This window comes from Chanodichthys erythropterus, chromosome 13, assembly GCF_024489055.1.
Source record: "Chanodichthys erythropterus isolate Z2021 chromosome 13, ASM2448905v1, whole genome shotgun sequence".
Lineage (NCBI taxonomy): Eukaryota > Metazoa > Chordata > Actinopteri > Cypriniformes > Xenocyprididae > Chanodichthys > Chanodichthys erythropterus.
This window is the reverse complement of record NC_090233.1, coordinates 26,403,518-26,429,075: the sequence shown is the minus strand read 5'-3', so window position 1 is coordinate 26,429,075 and position 25,558 is coordinate 26,403,518. Positions and strand designations below refer to the sequence as shown.

The window sequence follows — 25,558 nt, the reverse complement described above, 5'->3', positions numbered from 1 at the left end:
GTGTATGTAATTACTGTGTGTTTAGAAAACAGGGATACGGCTTTCCTTTGTAGCTGAAGGGAGCTTTGTGTGCAGATGTGTGTCAGTGTGCGATTCACTGATACCCACGCAGGTTACCAAAAGTTACATGACAAGGAAAAAAAAATGATAGGCTATACTGTATATATATATATTTCTCCAAACTCTTTCAGAACCCCACACAAAGATTTGTGAGGGGGGAAAAAAACACCCACAAAGTATAAATCTTTTTGTGTGTGTGTGTGTGTGTGAAAACAATTGCAATATTGTTTGAATATATATCTGCATACTGGTATTTAAAGTCGTATTGATATTACTATTGTTTAAATGCAATGTGATGTTTTAATACAATATTTCAACAAGTTCATATTGAGTAATTTATTTTATTTTAGACACATTAATACTAAATGTTTATCGGGCGTTCGTTATTATGACGTGAGTGACGCATTCAAGCCAGAAATATAACAAGTAGCCTAAACAAAAAGAATTATATTGTGAACAATAAACCCAATCAACTACATCTGAATTCAAATATTATCAAAAAATAAAAAAAGTATCAAAAAAGTTTTACATAAAGCACACTGGTAAAGTTGAGTGATTAACTTTACGTAGTTCTCTACTCTTTCCACTCACTGATCTCTATAGGCCTATAGATTATAGATTATATGATATTATCTGTATTATGTGTCAGTGTTTTTGCCATGTTTTAAATCGACATGCCACTTCCGATGTCACAACTTGGCGACTTTTAAAAACGATTTCACTTGATTGCTGATTTCAGAATCCACTTGAAGGGCACATGGTACACAGACAAGCAGAATGATACAGACAGTGAAGTCGCATTGCTCTTAAAGGTGCCCTAGAACGTTCTTTCACAAGATGTACAGTAATATAAGTCTAAGGTGTCCCCTGAATGTGTCTGTGAAGTTTCAGCTCAAAATACCCCATATATTTTTTTTTTATTAATTTTTTAACTGCCTATTTTGAGGCATCATTAACTATGCACCAATTCAGGCTGCGGCCCCTTTAAATCTCACGCTCCCTGTACTGAACTCTTGTTATTCAACTATGCCAAGGTAAATTCAATTTTTGATTCTAGGGCACCTTTAAATATCAGCGGTTGGAACCAATGCTATCTCACGATCAATTGTATGTATTTTGTACGAATTAATACGAATTTGGCAACTTGCAAAATACATACGATTTTGCTTTTAAAAAACACGAGATGTGGGCCGGGCAGTGGAATGGGGAAAAACGCAAGGTCTCATTTTTTTTAAAAAGTTGAACAGATTTTATCTTACGCACTGCATTTTTAGAATGGCATGTCATAAGCGAGATGCTGCAAAAGATGCAAGATGCAAGATGCAAAAAAAAAAAAAAAATCGTTTACATAGAAAAACAAAGGAAAAGTAGCGCAGTGGAATGGAAAAATGCATTCTGTGTGAACTAATAGGACGTTCGAACTCATGGGCAAGACACTGCAAAAGATGAGAAAAATTGTCAAAAATGCCTGTCTAGCACATTTACGAAGAAAAACAAAGCAGCGCAAAAGAAAAAATAACAGTAAAAAATTTTCCAAACCAAGTTTTGTGTGAATGCCCCCTAAGTCTTGTAACATTTATTTTTGGTTCCATATCTAGGCTTCCAAAATGAAAGACAAAACTTGGGCCGCTTGGTAGCCATTTTTTATATTCATTATGTTTGTGTCCACTTGTGTCTCTAGATTAACACACCTGTCAGAGTAATATGTAGAGTATGTACAGGAAAGGGGGTACTTCTTTAAAAGTGCCATAGGTGGGATGCTAGTTAATGGCCGTTATTTATTTGCTGGGATGACAGGTTTACAGTGGAACTGCTCCTGAAGTCATTACGGTGCCATGGGGAGGTGTTTTGTACGGTTGGCTGTCCCCACCCACAGATGCATTACTCAGCAGCGCTATATATTGACTTTGTTAGTGTGTGCAAATAACCTTTAGAGGTCCCTAAATAGTAGGGGAGGGAATTAGACAGAAAAAAGTATAATCAGGGTTTTGCTCTAGTCACCCTAAATATATAAACACATGAGATAATGAAAATATATGACATTATGATTTAATATCAATCTTAATCACAGTAATTGTATGCAGTGGTATCTGCAGTGAGGCCATTTCCTTGGTCAGACCTACAGTACTTTGTTCTTTCCTAATAGCAAATAAAAAACATAAAAACCAACACATTTGCGCAATTACTTTTTTTTCTGTAGAGGAGCAGGTGTCTTATCTTGTACTGTTAAATATTTTACAGACTACTTGAAAACTGTAATGTGGATTATTAATCAGTTGGTTATAGAGTTGCTTTTTGGGGGTTGCTCATTCTATTCACATTACTTGTTCAGATAAATGCATTTGTTGCAGTAATAAAAAGAGAATTTACAAATATTTTGACATTTGCAATTATAGTCTGATATACTGATGATTAACGCCCTACTCTAAAATTTCTATACTATAATAAGAAGTTCCAATTCAATTATTTATGTATTTTAAAGTCAAGACAAAATCAAAATTGACGTATTTAGACCTGCATTCAAAAATGCATAGATGACACATGTACCGACAAAAAATGTAATATATCTGTTTGGACCTGTGGTCTAGCAGTTGGGTACATAAACGCATCAGTGTAAATATTAGTTTTCATAATGCTAATAAAAAAATGACAATTATATAAAACAATAACACAAGCTGGTGTATGAACATTTACTATGTATAACATCTGATACACCTGTCTACATACAACAATTATACAAAACATGCTCTATGTACATAAAATTATTCCTTAAAAATATCAACAATAAATAGGGTCTATGCATCAGAAGAAACAAAACACAAAGAATAGCAAGTGTTCTCATGCACAGCAAAACATCTGCTTTTCAATCTGTGACAAGTCATTGAAAAAAAGCAAATACACACTGAATTCTTGTCAGTTTAACTCAAGTACATATTAACCCCTAGTACTGTTTTTTTTTTATATATTTTTTTATATTTTATCAGGGCTCGAATTTGGAAAGGAATTTTTTTTAGTGTGATTGAAATGACACCGAAATGTATGCTATTTGTATGACCAAAAAGTGATGACAATGTTGATCCACATAAAAAACAAACAATGAATAACGTAACTGACAACATGCAAAATGCATGAACAAAGCCTTCGGGCTGATATGGCAACATACTCTCCTAAAGTATCAAGAGATAAATATGAATGCCAGTGTGTAATCTGAATGCTGATGAGACTTTTCAGATGTTCACTACATATGTGACATTATGGGCAATGTCTCATGAGCACCAAAGGATCTGAACGGTTTCAGAAGAGTATGGCAGGACTCATTTTACACATTCTCCTCCATATGTACATGTGAAACCAATTTCCAAATGTGACAGATTGAATTTGAAATAGGTGGTGATGTGATTCCTTGCGCTAACACACACACATACACGCATACATAACCCTGACTCATATTTATATAGGCAGAGAATGCTTTTATAGTCAAATTCGTAGATGGACGAAACGAAAGGGTCAGTATTTTTGTGTCCTGATGTAAACTGACATGGACAGTTGGAGAAAACTACATTGTGCAGCATTGTGGGTGGGGGACTTTTGTGTGTGTGACTAAACGTATGATGAAACTGCCTAACCTGATTCTGTCATTGCAGGCTCCAGGCTATAAAGCAAAATACAGTCACTCGACAAGCCCCATCTCACACACAGACCTATGAAGTCTGGAGAATGTCACAGAAGGCCAAAAGTGCACTGAGATTAAAGAAAGAATAAAAGAAAACACACAAATAAAGAGTGGGATCAGATCCTGGTCCAAATCTCACATTGCAAATCCAAGTCCAAATGTTTTGTTTCAAAACCAACTAAAGCTTGTTTGTTCATTTCAGAGATACACAATGTTCTCCTCTCCATCCGTATCTCTGTTCTCTGTCTCCATGGTAACAAAGGGCTGGTCGACAAGCAGGACGTCGGCTTGATTAAGCCCCACCCCTGTTCCTCCAGCTGTCCAAGACTCTTGGACATGGCTGAGATGACCCACATCTGGGAAGACAAGATCCGATGTTATTAGTCATTATGTCATCAATAGTCACCAGAGGTTAATCATCATTTTCTTTATGTTGTTTTATCCTAATATTATTTCCTCAATTAAACAGAAAATGAAATCTGAGGCTGAATATTTTGCATACAACTATGGATTTGGATGGTGGATGACATTTTATAATGGAAAGCTCCATAAAAGGACAAAAAAAAAGTATAAAAATGTCTCACAGAAGTGGCTTTGTGTGCTATACTGCAAGTCTTCTACTAGCTTTGTGTGAACAGATTGAAATTTAAGTCATTATTCACTATAGTCCCCGCAATAATTGGAAATGGCCAAATTGTCCCCCCTAATATTTGATATTTCTTAATACTGCTTGCCATTATGTACTGCTCAATTTGTTGTTAGGATGACAGACAGTTTAAAAAAAATTACATTTTTTAGGTTGGTCCGCCTCAGCAGTCTAACAGCACTCGTCAGTGTCAAAATGATGGCCAATCAGATCAAAGAAGGCAGGGCTTAATATTCACTGAAGACGAGTGTGCATTCCAAAGTGAGGCTTTTAGTTTTTACAGTGAAAGAGTGCGTGTGTGGCAAGATATAAGCAGCTAAACGTTTAAAATTTGACAACCATTTTACGATGAATATGTTTAACAAGCCACAGTAACATACAGTGATGGAAACTACTCAACGTTTTTATGGAATTTCTCAATTTTTAAAAAAATATGCCATCATTTAAATTCATAACTGAATTTGACGATACAAGAGACAGTCTTTACATTGTTAACATATTAGACATACAAACAAGAGTGAATGTGTGCATATTTTTAAATAAAAAAATATTTGCAAAGAGTTTAAATGGATTACTTCACAACTATAGGCTATAATTAGACCTAGAACTTCTTTTACTATTCTTATTTTTTTCTTTAATATCTCTTAAATCCCCTTTACTCCATATTTTTATTTAATTATAAATTGATTATAAACTGATGAATCCCTCTCACATTTAATTACCTGGGACTATGCCCCAGTTTCAATACCTTCATTCAGACTGTAGGATATCTTTGTGTATGTGAGGTAATGTTAGCTGAGGACTGTTTGAACAGTGAAGGTCAAACAGTGACTATTGTAAGGCTGTGGTCTTGACCTCTGAATAAACAGTTAAACAAAGCAGTGTTATATTCATGTTGATTTAACAAGAACTTCAATCAATCCCTTCATATATCAACAGATAATGTGAAGGACAGGTAGCATTCATATTCAAGAACTTCCATTAACAAAAACAAATGTCCAATTTTGAAGGTGGAATGTAAGGAGATTTTTGCAAGAAGCATCAGTTTAAGCCTGTGCATGTGTCATCAACATAATCTTTTGTGACCCTAGATGTTTAGAATGTAATTCTTTATCGGATTCTCTTTTTTTGTCTTTGTTTGGTTGCCCCAACAAAACCTCCAGATAAAGTGGACCAGTACAGGAATGTTTGAAAGTCTCTTACGCTATCCAAGGATACATTTATTTGATCAAAAGTATAGTGTAAATCACATGATCCTTCAGAAATTATTCTAATACCTGTATGCTGATTTGGTGCTCAAGAAACATTTCTCATTATTATCAATGTTGAAAACGGATATGCTGCTTAATACATTGATACATTTTTTCAGGATTCTTATATGAATAGAAAGTTTTTTTGTAGCATTATAAAAGTCTTCGTCAGTTTGGAACCATTTAATCTATCTTTGCAGAATAAAAGTATACATTTCTTCATCCGTAACCAAATAATTCCCTATATAGTATGCGAAAAACAGTACGCCAACAGATAAGTATGTTCGAATTCAAAGTATTCAAAAACAGTAAGCGAAAAGACCTACTACTTCTGCCGAGATTCTGAAGTGAGCATCTGATGGACACTTTACTGTCCCATGAGGCCACATGAGAGGATCTGTGAATGGTAGTGAAGCGACGCGACGTGACAGTAACAACATGGCGGAAGTAGTATGTCCAAATTCATACTACCCATATTCATACTGTATATAGTGTACTTTTTAATGTCGTGAAATAAGTTCAAATTCAAGTGTAGTACCTACTCAGTATGCAATTTCAGACACACCAATAGAGTTTTCATGTAGAAAGCAGGGGATTCTGGGTTAACAAATGTGGTAAATATGCATTATGGATTTTTATGTCAAAAAAAGACTATAGATGATAAGGCTAAGAAGTGGGACCCTTATCTAGCTGAACATGCACCCTTGTGCACATTCTGTCAATAGTGAAAGAGAGTTAACGAGGCAATCAATAAACACACAGGATACAATTTTTAAAGCAAGTAAATAAGATGTGTCATTTACTGTAGTATCAAAGTGCAAAAATGTTCATCACGTACCTTTTACAGAGATGAAGTGTATGTGTTCGTTTGTGTGTGACAGTGGGGCGATTTATAATGTTAAACAGACAACTCGGACAGCTCATGTGTAAATATCAGATGAATAAGCCTCGCTCTTGTACGATGACAGGTCACTCAGTAATGAGTTTGGTAAAGATTTTTTAGATCAATGTTCCAATCAGTCTCCCGTAGCTAGCGGCCCTTGATTCACACGCCAGTGTCATCCCGACAGTCAATAGACAGAGGTGCAATTGATCGCTGAGACAGATGTGTATCTGTGTGTGTTTGTACCTGGGTGTGATAGAGCGAGGATGAATCTTTGTTATTAAACACAGATTAACAACACAAAGAAAGAGAAATCGACCTTCGCTGCTGCAACACAAGTTTTAATAATGATTCGCAAGTGGATGTGATGAAATCAATTATTTCTTTTGCATCTGTGGCTTTGTTAAAGGCCAAATGTAAAAAAAAAAAAGTTTGGCTTGGCATTCTGCTATGTTGTCAACTAGCGGAATGGGCAGGTATGTAACGGTAGAAATGTACCAATCATTAGACATTCTGCAATGCCATTTATATTGCAGCATATCCATGACCTGATTTTAAATTAGAAATCTAGCACACACTCCAATGTGAGTCACAGATGGGTGTTTCCTGTGTGCAGAGCTTGACGCGTCAACAAGAGTCTGGGGCAGGCAGGTATTTTATAAAGGCTTTAAATGTGACATCCAATTATTTGTAATGTATTCCTGTTTTGAGTCTTGTTTTTAACTCAGGTGTTACATAAGGAGAAGCTGTTTTTACATTGAGCCAGGTTTCACCGGTTTGGGGTCAGTAAGATTTTTTTATTTTTAAAGAAACTATTACTTTTATTCAGCAAATGTATTCAATTTAATCAAAACAGGACTTAGTAAATTTAATCAAAAATGACAGTAAAGGCATTTATAATGTTACAAAAGATTTCTATTTCAAATAAATGCTGATTTTCTATTCATCAAAGAATCCTGGAAAAAATGTCTTATGGTTTACACAAAAATACTAAGAAACTGTGTTCAATATTGATAATAATAAGAAAAATGTTTCTTGAGCATCAGATCAACATAATGATTTCTGAAGGATCATGTGACTGAAGACTACAGTAATGGCTGCTGAAAATTCAGGAATAAATTACATTTTAAAATATATTAAAACAGTTATTTCAAAACGTAATAATATTACTATTTTTACTTTTTTAAGCATTTATTTTTATTTTAGTGGTGGGTAAAGGTGGAGAATGTTCAGCATAAATTTTTTTAGAACATTACTCAAACTGTGACATAAGACTCATCATACATCCCACCCATTACTGTCAACACAACTAAATAACAAGCGATGCAATAAAAACATTACCATTATTTGGGCTCTCTGTTAGACTTCTCAGAGAGGTTGAGGACATTGTTCCTCCAGTCCAACTCTCATGCCCTGCGGGGGCATCGGACACTCCAGCAGAGCTCTGTCTGTGGTTGGATCGTGCCAGGAGTGAATTGAGACTGTTCTGGGTACTGGGAGAATCTGAGAATCCTATAGATCCTGAGTGCAGGTGGACAGTCTGATGAAGACGGTGTGGATGATGCTGAAGGTGGATTTGCCTGTTGTTTAGAGAGGGAGACCTAAATGCTGCCTCATTCACAAAAATGGATCCATGCTCTTCCTGATGGTGACCAGCGTTCTGCAAGACAAAGATGCGCATCGCTCACTATAATATCTGAACAATACAACTTACCTAGAAAACAACACAATCATAGTACTGTACATACTCATGCACCTTTAAGAAAATACAAATATATATAAATTTAAGAGGTCAGCCATGATATTAAATTAAGTTTTAATTTCCTTACCTTTATTAGCAATCAACTACATTACTTTTAATTACCTCCACGTGACCTCATCTTTTCTCATTTCCCCCCATAGATTTCTTGTGTGTACTTAATTTTAATCACATTTATAAATAGCTGCTTTACTTCAGAAAACTGACAACACAGCCTACAGTATGATGTTTTGCCATCAGACATCATATCCACCTCTTCACCTCTCTTCCTGAGCTTTTCCTTATTCATTCAGTTGGTTACAGATGAGTAATACATATGTATTAAAGGCCAGACTGAATCATTGACCCACAATCTCAAAATCACTGTTATATGCTAATCAGCCCCCACAAACAATACCACAAATATCTTGTTTAGTTCATGTGGGAGACTCTTACAGAGATATATTCCCAAAAAGGTCAAAGCTTAGATGGTGGATACACACTCACAAGCTATTTAAGTCACAATTTCATTCCGAGGAGGAATCCACGCAACGGCAATAACAACAAGAGGCTTTGGAGGATTTTACCTCATATTCTGTCTCTATTCATAAAATTTCTAAAAGCAGGAATATCTGATAATGTTAAATTACCTGGAAATTAAAGCTTTATGATACAACTGGTTTCCCACAAGCGACATACATAATGTTCAATAATGTTTGGTAGAAGTCACATATGCTATTTATTTGATCAAAATAAAGTAAAATTATTGTGAAATATTGTTCTAACTTTAATTTTCTATTTAAATATGTAAATTTTCAGTATCCATTTTTCCAGTCTTCAGTGTCACATGATCCTTCAGAAATCATTCTAATATGCTGATTTACTGCACAAGAAACATTTCCTATTATTATCAATGTTGAAATTGGTTGTGCTGCTCAATATTTTTGTGGAAACAGAGTTTTTTTTCCTTTTGCAAGATTATATAAGTCTTTACTGACACATTTGATCAATTTAATGCATACTTTCTGATTAAAAGTATTCATTTCTTAACTAAAAAATTACTGACCCCAAGCTGTAAAATGTAAAATATTGGCTTCTACCTCTGTATTTATTTATTTATTTATAATCTATTTTCAAAAGCAATTTTTTTTCTAACAAGAACTAATCTATGGGCATATTGATGTCTTACATAAATACAACTGATAAAGTAAAAAGTAAAACTAGGAAATGGCATAATTTAGAATTTATACAAGTCAAACACTTTGTGTCAGTGATGAATAATCCAAATATATTGTTTTGCATTCAGACTTTATCAGTTGTGCAACAATATTACGGCCAGGTAGAGTTCAATCAACTTGTTTACGGTAAAAACTAGTGTTTTGAAAACAGCTGAACTACGGTCACATACTGAACAATGTAGTCAAGTAGTTTAAGTTACTCCCCAATGCTGTGTGTCTGAAGACTCCATAGAGCAGTTAGCCATTAGATAGACAGCACTGTCCTACATCTCGCCCTTGCACTCTTTGCCCTTCCTCTTTCCGATCATTTTTAAACTGCCCTTTACAAACCACACATCCAAATGAAACATCACTTCCCTGACCTGCAGAATGAAGTTCACAGAGTTGTTTTTAATTATTTTGCCTTGGTAGGGGCTTTTCAATTATCATTAATCATTAGCTTGTTTATTAGCACACACTCAAGAGGTTGAAGCTTAGACCACCTCACACAGCCTAAGACTGATGAGCCTTGAATTGCTCTCATTATCGCAGGTAATGAATCAGAGACTTAGCTGTGTGAGAGAAACAGACGCTTGACCACAACTGAATCCTCCCTGTGCACAAGACTTCAAGGAAAGGAATGTTTTCTTCCTCGGTGGACTGCCACACCTGATTTGACTTATTGGCATTGGACCTTATAAATCCACTGTGTTTGGGTTTTTTTCCATACTCTTGTTTATTTGGGAGGACTGGTCAGTGGGTTTAATCCAATCATCTGAAATACTGCTCATCCTAAAAATGAGAAAGAAAGAGAAAGAAAACCAGCACACGAGTGGCTTTCGCACCGGGTAGTTATAGGAACTCAGTTATAGGAAGAAGTCACCAGGGGAGATCCCCAGAGAACTAAATGTTCCCCTAGGACCATTTTCCTGGTTGCATTCACACCAGCAGTAGGAACCCTGAAGTGACATATGCCGGTCGACAGCAAAGTCATTTAAGCACGCCATTAAACAACACCAACAACTCCGTACTGTAAAGGTTAAAAAGTGCCTCGAATTCGGCTTTGGTCCATCTATCACTGTTTTCCATGTTCATGGAATAAGTATATGTAAACTGTTTACACAGCTTTTTAAAAATGTTGGGTGCCGGTGTGCTGGGTTAGACCCTACTCTAAAGTACAGTAGGAGCTAATTTAGTCCCCCAAAAGGCATTCCTATAACTAAAATTGTTCCCAGTTCCTGTGAACATGCCAAAAAGCAGGTACTTCCAACAATAGTTATAGGAAATATGAAAATGTTTCTTTGGTGAGAAAGCCAAACAATAAGTTCAACCTGCAAGAAATAGGGATCGAGCATGACTACTTATTTTCATTTTGATCCAATACTAGTTACGATGAAGATCAATACTGCCAATAATAATACAAACATCAATACGTCCAAGTAATTCAAATATTTTTGTCAACTCTGATAATAAAATAGGTAATTATAGGTAATTTTTATACTTGTAAAATGTAGGAAATATTATGTATAAACACACACGTTAACACAGTACAATTTTTTATTTAGCAAGGATGCATTAAATCGAACAAAAGTGACAGCAAAGGCATTTTTTAATGTTGCTCTCTTGAAAGTATTTTCAACATTGATAAGAAAAAATGTTTCTTGCATCAAAATGCAAAATAAGAATGATTTCTTAAGACTGGATTTCTGATCATGTGACACTGAAGACTGGCATAATAGCTGAAGAAAATTCAGCTTTTCCATCATTATTTTAAATTGTATAAAAATATTTTGCAATATTACAATTTTTACTGTATTTTTGATCAAATAAATGCATCCGGGTTGAACATACAGGACATCTTTCAAAAACATTTTAAATGAGAAAGAAATAAGTGAAAAAGATAGAAGAATGCAAAATCAGCTGAAAAAAATTAAGAAACAGAAAGAAAGAGAAGAAGGGAATGAGACAGAAGGGAATTACATGACCAAAAAAGAAAGCAAATGGGATCAAGCGAAACAGAAAATATAGTTTCTCTGCCTTAAATTCATAACTGACAGTTTTGTTCCATCTTCAAAGTCAGATGAGAGAGGATTTGGGAGCGCTATCCTCTGACATCACTACCTGGGTGTTTTGGCAACAGAGTAAAGGAGGGATGAGGAAAGAGCAGAGGAGCAAAGAAATATGCCAGCGTTTAGAAGACAGCTGTGTCTCCAGACTCACGCTGTGCACGAAGGCTTTTATGACATTCCCACAGCTCACAGCTACAGCTTTTAAGTATGTTTCAAATACACAAACAGATACGAAAAACATACATATACATGCACATGCACATGAACAAACTGGCAGAAAGGGCTAACAAACAGGCTACAAAGTCCCTAAAGTAAAACAAAAGTAGCCCGTGGCACAGTCCATCACAGGAAGCAAGAGAGCTTCAGCCTCCTCACAAATTATTCTAAATAAACAAATGAAACTACTTTTAATCAGTTAATGTGCATAACACAAATGAAGTAAATTCCTCTTATGTGGTATTCTAATTTAAGCAAATTCAAATCATTGTATGAAAGCCAGAGAAGTCTGACAAAAAGTGCCAATTCTTCTTTAATGTTTAAATTGAACGATATCAGAATATGAATGACAACACATTTCTTTCAAAAACATGGCTGAAAAAGGCAAAAGAACTCAAATTTGCCTTCTTACAGATAAATAAGCAATCATAATCAAGTACATTAATAAGTGGCAACAATGATGGAAACATCACATGTATGCTCTGTTTTGTTTAGTTTCTATGTTCCCGATTGCCTTAGTTCCCTAGTTAGTCTATTTGGTTCTTAATTAGTTAATATCAGTTTAGTTTTTCCTTGATTACACCCTGTTTTTATAAACCCTTAGTTTCCTTTGTTCAATGTTTGGTCTAAATCAAGTTAAACGTTATTTTGCTAAGCTTTCTCCTGCATGTTTTTTTGTTGTTGGATTTTTTTGATTAAAGACTGTTCTCATTCAATTCTCCATTGCCATGCACTTTAATACAGCCACAGCCTTTAGTTTTTAGTTATAAACAAAATACTATTATTCAACCAGTACATACAAAAAACTGTTGAAAACTAAGTCATATTAGTTTTTAAGTGATATTCAGAGCTGTCAGGTTCAATTTAATGGGAAATCTCAAGTTTCTATCATTCCACCTTGCATTTTTAAAAGTAAACACCGCAAATCACCAGATTCATTACTAAGAAGAGTAGTGCAGAAGCACAACTGATGTAAAAATGTTCCTTGGCAAGTAATGTGCAATTTTATATTTCAACCACAGATAGGGAACCCCCAAAAAAAGGAATATCTTACAATCTTCTATTGCTACTTTGTAAGGTGAGCAGGTTTGAGCAATATTAAAGTTTGGGTCATAAAGAAATAACCAACGCAGCCATGTATTTTATGCACATGGTGCCCGCAAATATCATCAATAAAGCCAGCTCCAAAAAAAGTTTGTGTGTACATGTGGGTAAGGAAATATTGTTTAAAAACTGAAAATAAAAACAAAATTGCAATATTGACCAAAAAAATCATAATAGTTTTTTATCCATATCGCACAGCCCTACCATGTGACTGACAGGTTGCAAGAAGGGAAGGACTGAAATTCATCTGGCCATTGGATAACCTTATTGTCCCGCCCTCGTGTCAATGTTTATTATTAAAGATTACAAGGTCACATGTTTTTAAAAAAAGCAATAATATGACATGGACAAATCATTTATAATAAACACTACAATATTATATGGCTGTGCAGTTAATCGGAATTGAATTTTGGCTTCCAACGATTATGAAAAAATTATTATTATACCTTCCTTTCCTTCACAGCGGTGCACTTTCCTCCCTAAAGGCCCAAATTTAACATCAGCCAAATAAGTGAGTGTTATAAATTGCAGTCTACTGTTACTAAACTGCGGAGATATTAAAGGTGTTACTGAAATCATTGCACCTTCTGCAGCCATGGAACGGCAGCAAAGTTCCTTGATTATTACGCCGGAATGAGAGTATAGTTCATAGCCATATCAGCCTAGAAAATCGCAACTTTTCATTTTCCGTCGGTCTTAGTACACGATGTAACTACAGAAGAGTCAAGTTTTAAATAGGAAAAATATCAAAACTCTTTGGTCATTTTTGAGCGAGATGCTAACGGTCTAATCAGATTCAATGAACTATGCTAAGCTATGCTAAAAGTGGTACCGCCAGACCCGGAGATCGGCTGAATGGATTCGAAAACGGTAAAACTCAACTGTTTAACTCTAGGGGAGTTGGAAAATAAGCCTATTTTCCAAAAAAGTGGAGTGTTCCTTTAAGGCCCGGAAGAGATATGGTTCCCTAGGCGCCCTCCTTTGCGTGCGTACTGAGACGGGATGGAACACGCATAAACAAAGTTTACTGTGGGCTACAGATACACACCTAAACGGTCAAATAGCCTACAAACAAATACTTTGAAATGCCGTTTTGGTAAGTATCCTCGTAAACACAGATTAGTCAAAGTTATGTCTTAATCTTAAGTGAATGTTAACATTGAAAAAAATTGAGTTGGGATACGGGTAAGGCTAGGGAAAGCTTTGGTGGTATGGGTAGGTTTAAGGGTAGGTTAAGGTGTAAGGGATGGGTCAACAGTGTAATTATAAATGCAATTACAGAAATTAATTATAGATGTAATTACATGCAGGTATTTTTCAAATATAAGTACAATGTAAAGTGCATTGTATCAAATGATTAATTTAAATGTAAGTAAATAGTAGTTAAGGCCAGTTAAGTGGGATCGTTTTGAAATTTCACTGACATTTAAAATGAATCATATCATGAAATAAGACTTTGATCATATCACTCACCAATATTCATATTAAATAATCGTGATTTTAATCTTGAGCAAAATAACCCGTATTAGGATTTTTGCCTCGATCAGCCCTACAATATTCCATAAAAGGTACAAATTTTCAGTTTTGATATCATGGTGATTTTAATTTACACATCACACACACCACCAGTGAGCCCAACACATTCCCATCCACTGACTGATCCTACCTGTGTCTGCTGTCCATCCAGTGGTATGACCATGGCCGGCAGGTTCTGCTGGCAGCCATGCTTCAAACTCTCCAACAGCCTCCGCTGAGCATCCAGCTTCTCTTTCTCTTTTTCTACACTCCTCTGGCCTTCTCGCAGCCTCTCTAGGCTTTGCTGGTACTCCTGCAGCTGCTCATGGAGTTCCTGACGTTCGCTCTGCAGCCTCCTCTCCTCTAGGTGGCACAACAGCTCCCTCTGCTCCAGTGACATCTCCAGCTCTGACTGCTGAAGCTGCCGCACCTGGCACTCTCGCTCCCACTGCTGCCGCTCTCGCAATAAGGTGCCCCGTAGACGCGCCACGTCCACCAGCTCCTCCCGACGCCGCTCTGCCTCCCGCTGGCGCTCCTGCTCCTGCAGGGCCTGGTTGCTGCGAGTGATGGGCAGTGGGCGAGAGTGTGGCTGAGAGGAGGGGTTTGATAACAGGAGGAGGAGGAGCCTCTGGACTTCATAGCAACTGTCTTGGATGGTGACTGCGGCCTATTTGTAAAAAGCGAAAGTATTTAGTAGTTGGCTTAACCATCACTAGGCAGATACCCTCAATTCATCTTGATGAAATCCAAGAGCTTTCTGACTCCTCCATAGACAGCAATTTAACTACCACATTCAAGGGCCAGAGAGGTATTATATAAAATCCTTCATAAAATTAAGGTTGAACCACTGAAGTCATGTGGACCATTTTAATGATCTTTAGTACCTTTCTGGACCTTGAAAGTGGTGGTTAAAATGCTGTCTATGGAGAAGTCAGAGAGCTCTCAGTTTTCATCAAAAATATCTTAATTTGTGTTCTGAAGATGAAATTTCAATTTAATTTGTGTTCTTACAGGTTTGGAAAGACATAAGGGTGAGTAATTAATGACAGAATTTTCATTATTGGGTGAACTAACCCCTTAAGTTACAAGTGCACTACTATTCAAAAGTTTGAGTTCAGTAAGATTCATTTAAGGAAATTAATATTACCAGAATAATAATATTATTAATAGAATAAAAAGCATCACTGTTTCCCAATATATATTAAGCAGTGCAACTATTTTCAACATGTTTCTTAAGCAGCAAATCAGCATATTAGAATGATTTCTGAAGGATCATGTGACACTGAAGACTGGAGTACTGATGCTGAAAAATCAGCTTTGCCATCACAGGAATTATTAAATTTAAAATATATTGAAATACAAAAGTTTTTTTTTTTTTTTTTTTAATTGTGGTAAAATTTTACTGTTTTACAGTATTTTTGATCTAATAAATTCAGCCTTGGTAAGCATTAGAAACTTCTTAAAGGGTTAGTTCACCCAAAAATGAAATTTCTGTCATTTATTACTAACCCTCATGCCGTTCCACACCCGTAAGACTTTTGTTAATCTTCGGAACACAAATGAAGATATTTTTGTTGAAATCCGATGGCTCCGTGAGGCCTTCATATGGAACAATGACACTTCCTCTCTCAAGATCCATGAAGGTTCTAAAAACATATTTAAATCAGTTCATGTGAGTACAGTGGTTCAATATTAATATTATAAAGCGATGAGAATATTTTTAGTGCTCCAAAAAAACAAAATAATGACTTATTTGGTGATGGCCGATTTCAAAACACTGCTTCAGGAAGCATCGGAGCATAAATGAATCAGTGTGTCGAATCATGATTCGGATCTCGTGTCAAACTGTCAACGGCTGAAATCACGTGACTTTGGCACTCCGAACAGCGGATTCAATACACTGATTCATTTGTGCTCCGAATCCTCATGAAGCAGTGTTTTGAAATCGGCCATCACTAAATGGCGCACCAAAAAATATTCTCGTTGCTTTATAATATTAATATTGAACCACTTTACATATGTTTTAGTACCTTTATGGATCTTGAGGAGGTGTCATTGCTCCCTATGGAGGCCTCACGGAGCCATCGGATTTCAACTAAAATATCTTAATTTGTGTTCCGAAGATTAACGAAGGTCTTACGGGTATGAAACGACATGAGGGTGAGTAATAAATGACAGAATTTTCATTTTTGGGTGAACTAACCCTTTAATGCCCAAACTTCTGAACAGTAATGCATATGAATCAACTTACACAAGCCCCATGCACAAATTGTATCCGAGATCTGCATCCGTTTTTGAACACTTCTCTTGAGTCGTCTCTAGTGACTTGTTAAATGGAGCTGTTTTTAGTACTTAAAACCTGAGGAAAATTTGCATTTCTGAGACACTGGTTCCCTCTGGTATATCTAATGAGATTTTAGCACCGCAGTTTTTGATTTATGAGTAAAATAAGGTCTGTGGTTAACAATACTTGAAGACGTTGAAGAATTACTTCCAAGTTTTGTTCTAGTTCTACACAAATTACTGTCATACTTAAACGCATGTTGCCAAAAATGTAAGTCTTTGCTCAGGTTCAGATTCATTATTAGAGAGAACTGACTGTGAAAACTGTTACATTATCAAGCTAAACATTTTTATGGATTTTATTTATTGGTTTTATTTTTATAGAAACCTTAATGCATTTTTTCAGGATTATTTGCTGAATAGAAATGTCAAAAGAGCAGCATTTACTATATATGTTATCTTTCTAAGACTTTTGCTGAATAAAAAGGTATTAATTTAAAAAACGAAGAAGAAAAAAACCTTACTGACCCCAAACATTTGAAAAGTAGTAGTCCTTGAGTAGCAATTTGCCATCAACTATTTTTAAAGCACACAAATTCACATTTGAGGTATGACGGTGTACATTATGCTGTAGAACAAAATGTCAACATTTTATTTCACTCATGAATCAAACACAGCTATTCCAAAAACCCATTAGATACTCCAGAGGGAACCCATTGTGAATTAGCCTTCCAGGTTGGCCTACAAATTGACATCATGACTGAACAGCTCTATTATGTTTGCCGACTCACAAACAAACAATAAAAATGCATCCAAATGTATTCCTTTGAAAAAAGTTTTAAAATATTGATTCAAAAAGAAAGCTGATCTCTTCTAGAAGCCTTTCACAGGTGAATCACTTATGTCTACATCTATCATCACCTGCATTACAATAATCCTATTATATACATCCAAACCACAGCAAGTTATATAAGAGATAAAGCTACATATTTGGTCAAACATGTTCAGGCGAAGAAAACCTAAGGCTTGGACAGAGCTATTACAAATGAGTCATGTCGCGTGTTTATGCGTGTCTGACATAAGGTCTGTCCACTATAATTATTCTTTCAGTTGGTATGTAGTTGTGTGGCATGAGCTCACCTGTAGACTGTACAGCAGCTGAGTCAAGCTCTGCACACTCTGACTCACCTGCATTAAGACAACAGACAAACAAACTATGAGCAAGAAAAAGTAAAGAACTCTAAATCAAAATAAGACTTGTGTCAGATTAAATATGGAGTCTACTCCAACTAATGTCTCTTCCTCCTGGAAAGATAACAGCATAGCTGTGTGCAGTATAGCAATATGTTTCATTCTACTGCAAATAACGGTGCAATACATTTCATTTATATATTTTTGGCAGAAACCTGCTTCCTGTAGCACATTGTACGAAACTGCAAACGTTGTGTTTACTTCAGCAAGTTTCTAAGGAGGATTCAAAAACTTCAGCATCTGTTGACTCAAACACCATTTGGTTCTTTATCCACAGTCAACAGACGGCATAGAAAAACACATGCCGGTGACCTGAGTTAAAGAAAACAGCATCCTAGCCAAGTAGGTTTATAAATGAGCAAGGCAAAGCATTCACTCAAGGATGTATGGGTATTGTTGGGGGGGGGGAGGGGGGGGACACATAAAAGCATCGGTATTGATTATCTCTAAAAAAGTGAAAGGATGAACAAATTCCTTAAATGGGAGTTAAAATGGTTGTTATGCCCATTTACCTTAAGTTGGGTAGTAGTTACCTAGGTTCAATAAACATTGCGTTGGACTAAAATCAAATTTTTTGTGAGAGAGAATTAATATTATTAGTGCATTTTAGCACAATCTGGATGTTAGTAGACTGTAATGTGGAAGTATTAATGGTTGCAACAAGTGTGTTGAAATTTAACACATACAAGTCTGCCCTCTTAAGGCAAGATTTATGCCCTGTCCATTTCAATGTCAAGTTTATAGCACCACCTGGTGGACACACAACTATGTTTTTGTTTGCTGCTGGTGTAGGAATTGCTTTTGTGCCAACAGATTTTGCCAAAATCTATGACTGAACTGAATATGAATGGTAATCTAAAGCTTAGAACCAAAATAAATAATAAAAAATATTAAAAATCCAGTAAACCACAAGAATCCCTTGCTTTTTTAACAATAAAATGTAAATGCCTTTTAAATATTGATAATCTCCTTTCATGAGCTTATGCCCATGTCAGCAGCACAAAAAAACTTATCAGCATGACATACAGTGCAGTGCACCACAAGACGGCAACGACAGCAGAAAAAAGATCCAAGAAAATGAAAGCCTAATTCTTCGCTTTTATTTTTAATGAAACTGGACCCTGGAGGCTGTAAAATGGACTCCTCTTATTTCAAGCTCATTAATACTTAGTAACATAAAGAATGAGATGTGATAGTGGAAGAAGAATGTGAATTATTTATGTGGGGTGACTGTACCTCTTATGCTGAACACTGCCTTTTGGGTAAGGCACTAATACAGGAAAATAATAAATATTTCTTATTCATATTATTATATTTCTATTTGTAATCATGCTGTGACATTTTATTACCACAATCCATCTTCTAATAGTAATTGCTTATACAAATAATGCCTGTTTAAGTGCTGTTTACGAGCATGATACAGAACATTTACCTTTAGGTGTATGTTGTGATCAGCGTCTGAATTGTGATTAAAGGCCTGTATTTTTAAGCCTTCCTCTCCTTTCCACTCCTCCTCCTCACTTTGGAGGGTGTCCGTCAGTGGGCTCTGGTTCTCAGAAGGCGAAGAGGAAGCACAGGGCTCAGATTGAGTCTGCTCTTCTGGACTAGACAGGACAGCAGCAGTAGAAGCACAGTGAGAGGAGAGAGCTGCTCTCAGGTTCTCCGCTAATAAACAGAATGCAACGGCACAATATTAACTGTCAAGATTACTATGCATGCAGTTGTGTGTATTGTGGTTCAAAAGCATCAAAAAAACTTGTAGTACTGTTAAAAAGTATTGAAAAAGCAAAGCTTATTGTGTTTATAAATCTATGGGTGTGAGTATATGCATGAGCGCATACACGTACACTAAATTTCACACACACACACTATATTGCCAAAAGTTTTGGGACGCCTGCCTTTGCGTGCACATGAACTCCACAAGGTTTAGGAGTGTGTTTATGGGAATTTTTGACCATTCTTCTAGAAGCACATTTGTGAGGCAGTGATGTTGGCAAAAGAAGGCCTGGCTCGCATTCTCCGCTCTAATTCATCCCAAAGGTGTTCTATCGGGTTGAGGTCAGGACTGTGTGCAGGGCAGTCAAGTTCCTCCACACCAAAATCCATCATCCATGTTTTTATGGACCTTGCTTTGTGCACTGGTGCACAGTCATGTTGGAACAGGAAAGGGCCATCCCCAAACTGTTCCCACAATGTTGGGAGCATGAAATTGTCCACAATGTCTTTATGCTGAATATGCTGAAGCATTAAGAGTTCCTTTCACTGGAACTAAGGGGCCAAGCCCAACCTCTGAAAAACAAACCCATAATCCCCCCCTCCACCGAACTTTACACTTGGCACAATACAGTCAGGCAAGTATTATTCTCCTGGCAACCGCCAAACCCAGACTCATCCATCAGATTGCCAGACAGAGAAGCTTGATTCGTCACTCCAGAGAACACGTCTCCACTGCTCTAGAGCCCAGTGGCGGCGTGCTTTACACCACTGCATCCGACGCTTTGCATTACACTAGGTGATGTAAGGCTTGGATGCAGCTGCTCAGCCATGGAAACCCATTCCATGAAGCTCTCTATACATTGTTCTTGAGCTAATCTGAAGGCCACATGAAGTTTGGAGGTCTGTAGCTATTGACTCTGCAGAAAGTTGACGACTTCTGAGCACTTTGCACCTCCACTATACCCCTGAAGGTGTGCTGTGGTATCTGCACCAAGATGTTAGCAGTAGTTCCTTTAATTCCTATAAGTTGTGAGGTAGGGCCTCCATGGATCAGACTTGTTTGTTCAGCACATCCCACAGATGCTCAATTGGATTGAGATCTAGGGAATTTGGAGACCAAGTCAACACCTCAAACTCATTGTTGTGTTCCTAAAACCATTTTTGCTCCGTGTCAGAGTGCATTATCCTGTTGAAAGAGGCCACAGCCACCAGGGAATACCATTTCCATGAAAGGGTGTACATGGTCTGCAACAATGCTTAGGTAGGTGGTACATGTCAAAGTAACATCCTCATGTATGGCAGGACCCAAGGATTCCCAGCAGAACATTGCCCAAAAGCATCACACTGCCTCCGCCGGCTTGCCTTCTTCCCATAGTGCATATATACCAGCGTGCATAATATATATATATATAATTATATATTATATATATATATATATATATTATATATATATATATATATATATATATATATATATATATATATATATATATATATATATAATTATATATTATATATATATATATATATATATTATATATATATATATATTAGATTTATTTATTTATTTAAATCTTACTGACCACGTTGTTTTGAATGGCACAACACTGTTTTGACCACACAAATTTGAATGGTAGTGTATATATGGATGTGTCTCTCTCAGCAGACTCCCACCTTCTTTAAGAGCAGCGCTGAGCAGTACTCCGGCCTGGGGGATGTCTTCAGTGCTGGGCCGTACCAGCAGCCGGGGATCTGGTCCTGCCTCACGTTGTCCTGCCATGACTGACAGCTCGGCGTAGATGTGTAGCTTCTCCTCCAAATTGGCACAGATGAGATGATCGTGGCTGCATAGAGACTCTGAAAGAAAATGTTCGGTTGTCATGTAAAAAAAATTCTTTCTTTAGCTGATGCAAAAGTTCACAAATAGCTTAAGTAACTACACCACTCATTGACCGCATTTCAAAAGAAACTGTATTCTGTATTCTGAAGTAATTAATTATATTATTAGATGTTTTACCAGTAACAGATTGTTTTTGGAGAGCTCTCAAAGCATGAAATGGACTCAATGCATGCACAGACAGTATAGGTCAGTAAGGGTTAGGAATTGTGTGCATTCTTGAGATTCAATCAGCATTTGTCAGAATGTAATTTTCCTGCAAATCCAGAGGAATGGCCTGCACCAGTCAAGCAATTTGAGATAAATTAAGATGAAAGGTGATGCTAATGGATAGCTATATCTTGGTATAATAAATTATACATTTTAGCCATTATAAACCCTCTTTGGATTCATCAGCATAGGCGGTTGATTGTATCACCTTGAAGCCTGTGAATCTTTTGGACCTTTGCTTCTGCAACTCTCTTATCCTCTTCTGATTCACTCATAGTCTCATCCTCCTCTTCAGGGCAACTTAGAAAAACAAATGCAATATAAAATTAGTACATTTCGTCTCAGCTGTCCTTTTAGAGAAGGCTAAATATACACGAGTATGACATGTTTCATCTTATGGTTTTAAGTGGAACATCACTCCTCATCACTACACACCTCTCCACAGCCTCTCTGATGAGTCTCATCCAGGCGTTGCGTTCATCTTTAGAAGCAGCGTGCACCTCATACATCTCAGGCCCAGCTGAAGATGCACTGATCAGAAACATGCCTCGCTCCTCGTTGGCCACCTCACGCACGATCAGCTTCTGCAGAGAGATCACTGGAGGCTTCTGGTCCTGAGAAACAGAACAAGTGAGTAAGATAACATATCTAATTATACACACAGTTACATTAAACAGACTATCACATTTACACAAAAACAACCTGTCATTATATCCACACTTAATAAAACATCAAATCAAATATATTCCCTGAATACAAATAGTTACACTACTGCTCAAAAGTTTGGGGTCATCAAGATTTTTAAATAAATTAATACTTTTATTCAGCAAGGATGCATTAAATTGATCAAAAATAACAGTACAGAGATTTAAAATGTTACAAAAGATTTCTATTTCAAATAAATATTCTTTTGAACTTTCTATTTATCAAAGAATCCTGAAAATTTGTATCATGGTTTCGAGAAAAATATTAAGCCGCACAACTGTTTTCAACACTAATAATAATAAGAAATGTTTTTTTTGTTTTTTTGGGGGGGGGTTTTGAGCAACAAACCAGCATATTAGAAAGATTTCTGAAGGAACATGTGACACTGAAAATCCATAAATAACTATTTTAAATATATTAAAATAGAAAACAGTTGTTTCAAATTTCAATATTTTGCAATATTATTTCCCCACTGTACTTTTCATCAAATAAATGGAGACTCTGTGAGCATATAAGACTTCTCTCAAAAACACTAAAAGAAATCTTACTAAACTATTGAACAATAGTGTATGCTTTATGGAGATGATCATAATAATAATCATAGAAACAAACCACAGCAGCAAAGATGTATTTCTGATCTTTCTCTTGAAGGAACACCAATGAATCAGACAGCAAAAACGCCAGAACATCTGTGGATGATCAAATAATGTCATCAGATCTATGTCACTCAATATTCAGACCTTTCATCCGCTTAGCCAGAATTAAGTACAAATGGCTGTTCATATGTCTTTCATATTGGCTACTGTGTGATGTGTTGTGACCATTTCATTGGACAATTAATTGACTCACCTTTCAGTCTTCCTGTGGCCGTCTTCCAGAGCAGCGGGCCCTGGTGCAGCAAAGCCCTGCCGCTGGTGATGTCCTGCTTGCGGAAGGTGTAACCACTCTTCAGTTTGGTCGCGCACTTGTTCTCCATGCGGCCAAGGACTTCACTCATCTTCTGGTTCTGCTCGTACTGACTCACGCGCTGGTCCACAGCGGAGATCAGCTCTCGGATCAGGACTAGCGCACGAGACAGGTCAGCATGCTCTTCTGTGTGCTCTGAAACAAAGAACAAAAGAAAATGAGTCTAAACGATGTTTGCTTGTGATTGTGTGTGTGTAGGTGAGGTAAAATACCCTCTGTGTACTGCAGTATTCTCTCCAGGAGGACAGGGTATTTCGTAATTCGCTGCGTCACTAACAAAATGCATTCTGGGATTTCTCGCCTCTTTACCAAGGAGTTGCTACTCTGTTGCTGTGGAACCAAAAAGATTAGAGTGATTAATTGAAATTCAGTGTAGCCGAAAGCATTTATAATACATCAAAATGCAACTGATATAGTCATTGTGTGATTTGGCTCTCACCTTGATGAAGAGCTGAAATCTCTTGTTCTGCTGCTGAAGCTCTTTGAAGTAGCTGACTGCTTCTGTGTGATGACTGCAAAACTCACCATACACCTGCTTCATGTTCTCTGCATTCTCCTGAGAGAACTATGATGAACACAAACACACACCTATGATGTGCTTCATGTATAATGAATACAATTATAATAGTCAAGCAGCAAATTATGTTGTTGTACTAGAAACACTCTCCAGACATGTACTATGAACTGTCTCAAATGAATCACTGAAAAATATATGACTCTAAAGAATGATTAGTTCATGAAAATGACATTGCTGCTTCTCTCATGAACGTGTCAAGGAGGCCTAACTCCACACCTAATGGGCAAACTGCTTGATCACTGCTAATACATTTACATAGGATACTACTATAATTTCTATACCTGTTGCAGAAAAATGTCACCCACACGGTGGATGAGGTAGTTCTTGTTGCTGTTTGGCTGGACGCAGCTTTGCCGCCGTTCCCTCATCGCCGACAGAAAGTCACGGTGAAGGAGGAGCAGCTCATCTAAGCAAGGGAAAATCCGACCAATGGTGTCCGGATCCAGCCCGACTTCCTCCCGCATTCCCCTCCTAAAGACCTCTGCCATTACCATGAGCGTCTGTACGTGATGGAGCTCGGTCTGCATGAACTCTGAGTAAGACCAAGAGCACAAGAACACTTTCAAATGATGAACAGCTATGAACAGAACGCAACTGCACAACATGTTTTAATGAGGAAGACTGTTTCAGCTGACCATAAATGACATCCTGTCTCTTGATGATGCGCTTTTCTTGCATCTTACAGAACTGGGGCTCCACCGCTAGGCTCCATGACTCCGCCTCTAAATCCACAGCATTCATCAGCAGCTCATTCTGTAGGGGGGCATCTACAGTGTCTGAGGTGGGACACACAAAATGTTTACTTTCCTTTTAGCTGTTAAGGCAAAGTTATTCAATTTCTTTATTGGATTTTTCTATACAGAATAACAATGGCTGCTGAAAATTCAGCATTTTTCTTTGCATTACATTTGAACATTTATTTAAATCAGTTATTTTAAATTGTAATACCATTTCTCAATATTACTGTTTTACTGTTTTCTTGATCAAATAAATGTGAGCAGAAGATTCTACTTTCAACAACATTTAAAAAATATTAATTATTAAAAAAAAAAAAAGGGGGTGGATAGGAGGGTCTCTTAACACGCTGTTGAGCTTGGAGTAGGAACATAAAATATTTCAGCAGTTATTTCATCAAATGTCCAGCTGTTTTACCTTCAATGAGGGATGAATCAGTGGATGTTGAGGACTCCATAGTTTGGAGGAACTCCTCTGGCTGGATATTGTTCCGCCACGAGGGGGAGTCACCATCTGCTTCTGGGCTCTCACTAAGCCTGATGGAAAAAATGTCATAAATGTTTTTACGACACTAAGGAGTCTTAAACATTCTCACTTATTTCAACAAATACAAACTTTAGGCACTTATGCACTCTTGGCTCATCCAAACATTGAATATTTGAACAGCTGAAGTCAAGAAGTAGCAATTAAACAGAGGAAATGGAATGATAAAAGTAAAGTTAGTTAACTGTAATTCTTCTGTAGCGTGTTAAGACTTCATACGCTTCCATTAGAATGTTCTGGTTATTTTTGGACAAAATGCACCTTTTAACTTAAAAAACAAAAAAACAAAATGTCCCAACTAAAC

At 36.8% G+C, this 25,558-nt stretch overlaps 1 protein-coding gene across 5 annotated transcripts in view; it reads right to left on the bottom strand.

Annotated features, from left to right (window-relative positions):
• Positions 1-1,523: 1,523 nt before the first annotated feature.
• arhgef28a (Rho guanine nucleotide exchange factor (GEF) 28a) overlaps positions 1,524-25,558 on the bottom strand; it is an 80,008-nt gene continuing 55,973 nt past the window's right edge. For all 5 annotated transcript variants that reach the window (XM_067408444.1, XM_067408447.1, XM_067408446.1 and 2 more), the window contains 15 exons: positions 25,129-25,247; positions 24,612-24,752; positions 24,258-24,508; positions 23,839-23,964; positions 23,612-23,729; positions 23,283-23,534; positions 23,046-23,122; positions 22,164-22,342; positions 21,937-22,028; positions 21,296-21,478; positions 19,338-19,570; positions 17,795-17,842; positions 14,523-15,038; positions 7,854-8,172; positions 1,524-4,089 (listed from right to left, as the gene is read on the bottom strand). In XM_067408444.1, coding sequence (XP_067264545.1) covers positions 3,932-4,089; positions 7,854-8,172; positions 14,523-15,038; positions 17,795-17,842; positions 19,338-19,570; positions 21,296-21,478; positions 21,937-22,028; positions 22,164-22,342; positions 23,046-23,122; positions 23,283-23,534; positions 23,612-23,729; positions 23,839-23,964; positions 24,258-24,508; positions 24,612-24,752; positions 25,129-25,247 — 2,812 coding nt within the window. In that variant the 3' untranslated portion in view covers positions 1,524-3,931. The remainder of the gene's footprint in view (positions 4,090-7,853; positions 8,173-14,522; positions 15,039-17,794; positions 17,843-19,337; positions 19,571-21,295; positions 21,479-21,936; positions 22,029-22,163; positions 22,343-23,045; positions 23,123-23,282; positions 23,535-23,611; positions 23,730-23,838; positions 23,965-24,257; positions 24,509-24,611; positions 24,753-25,128; positions 25,248-25,558) is intronic.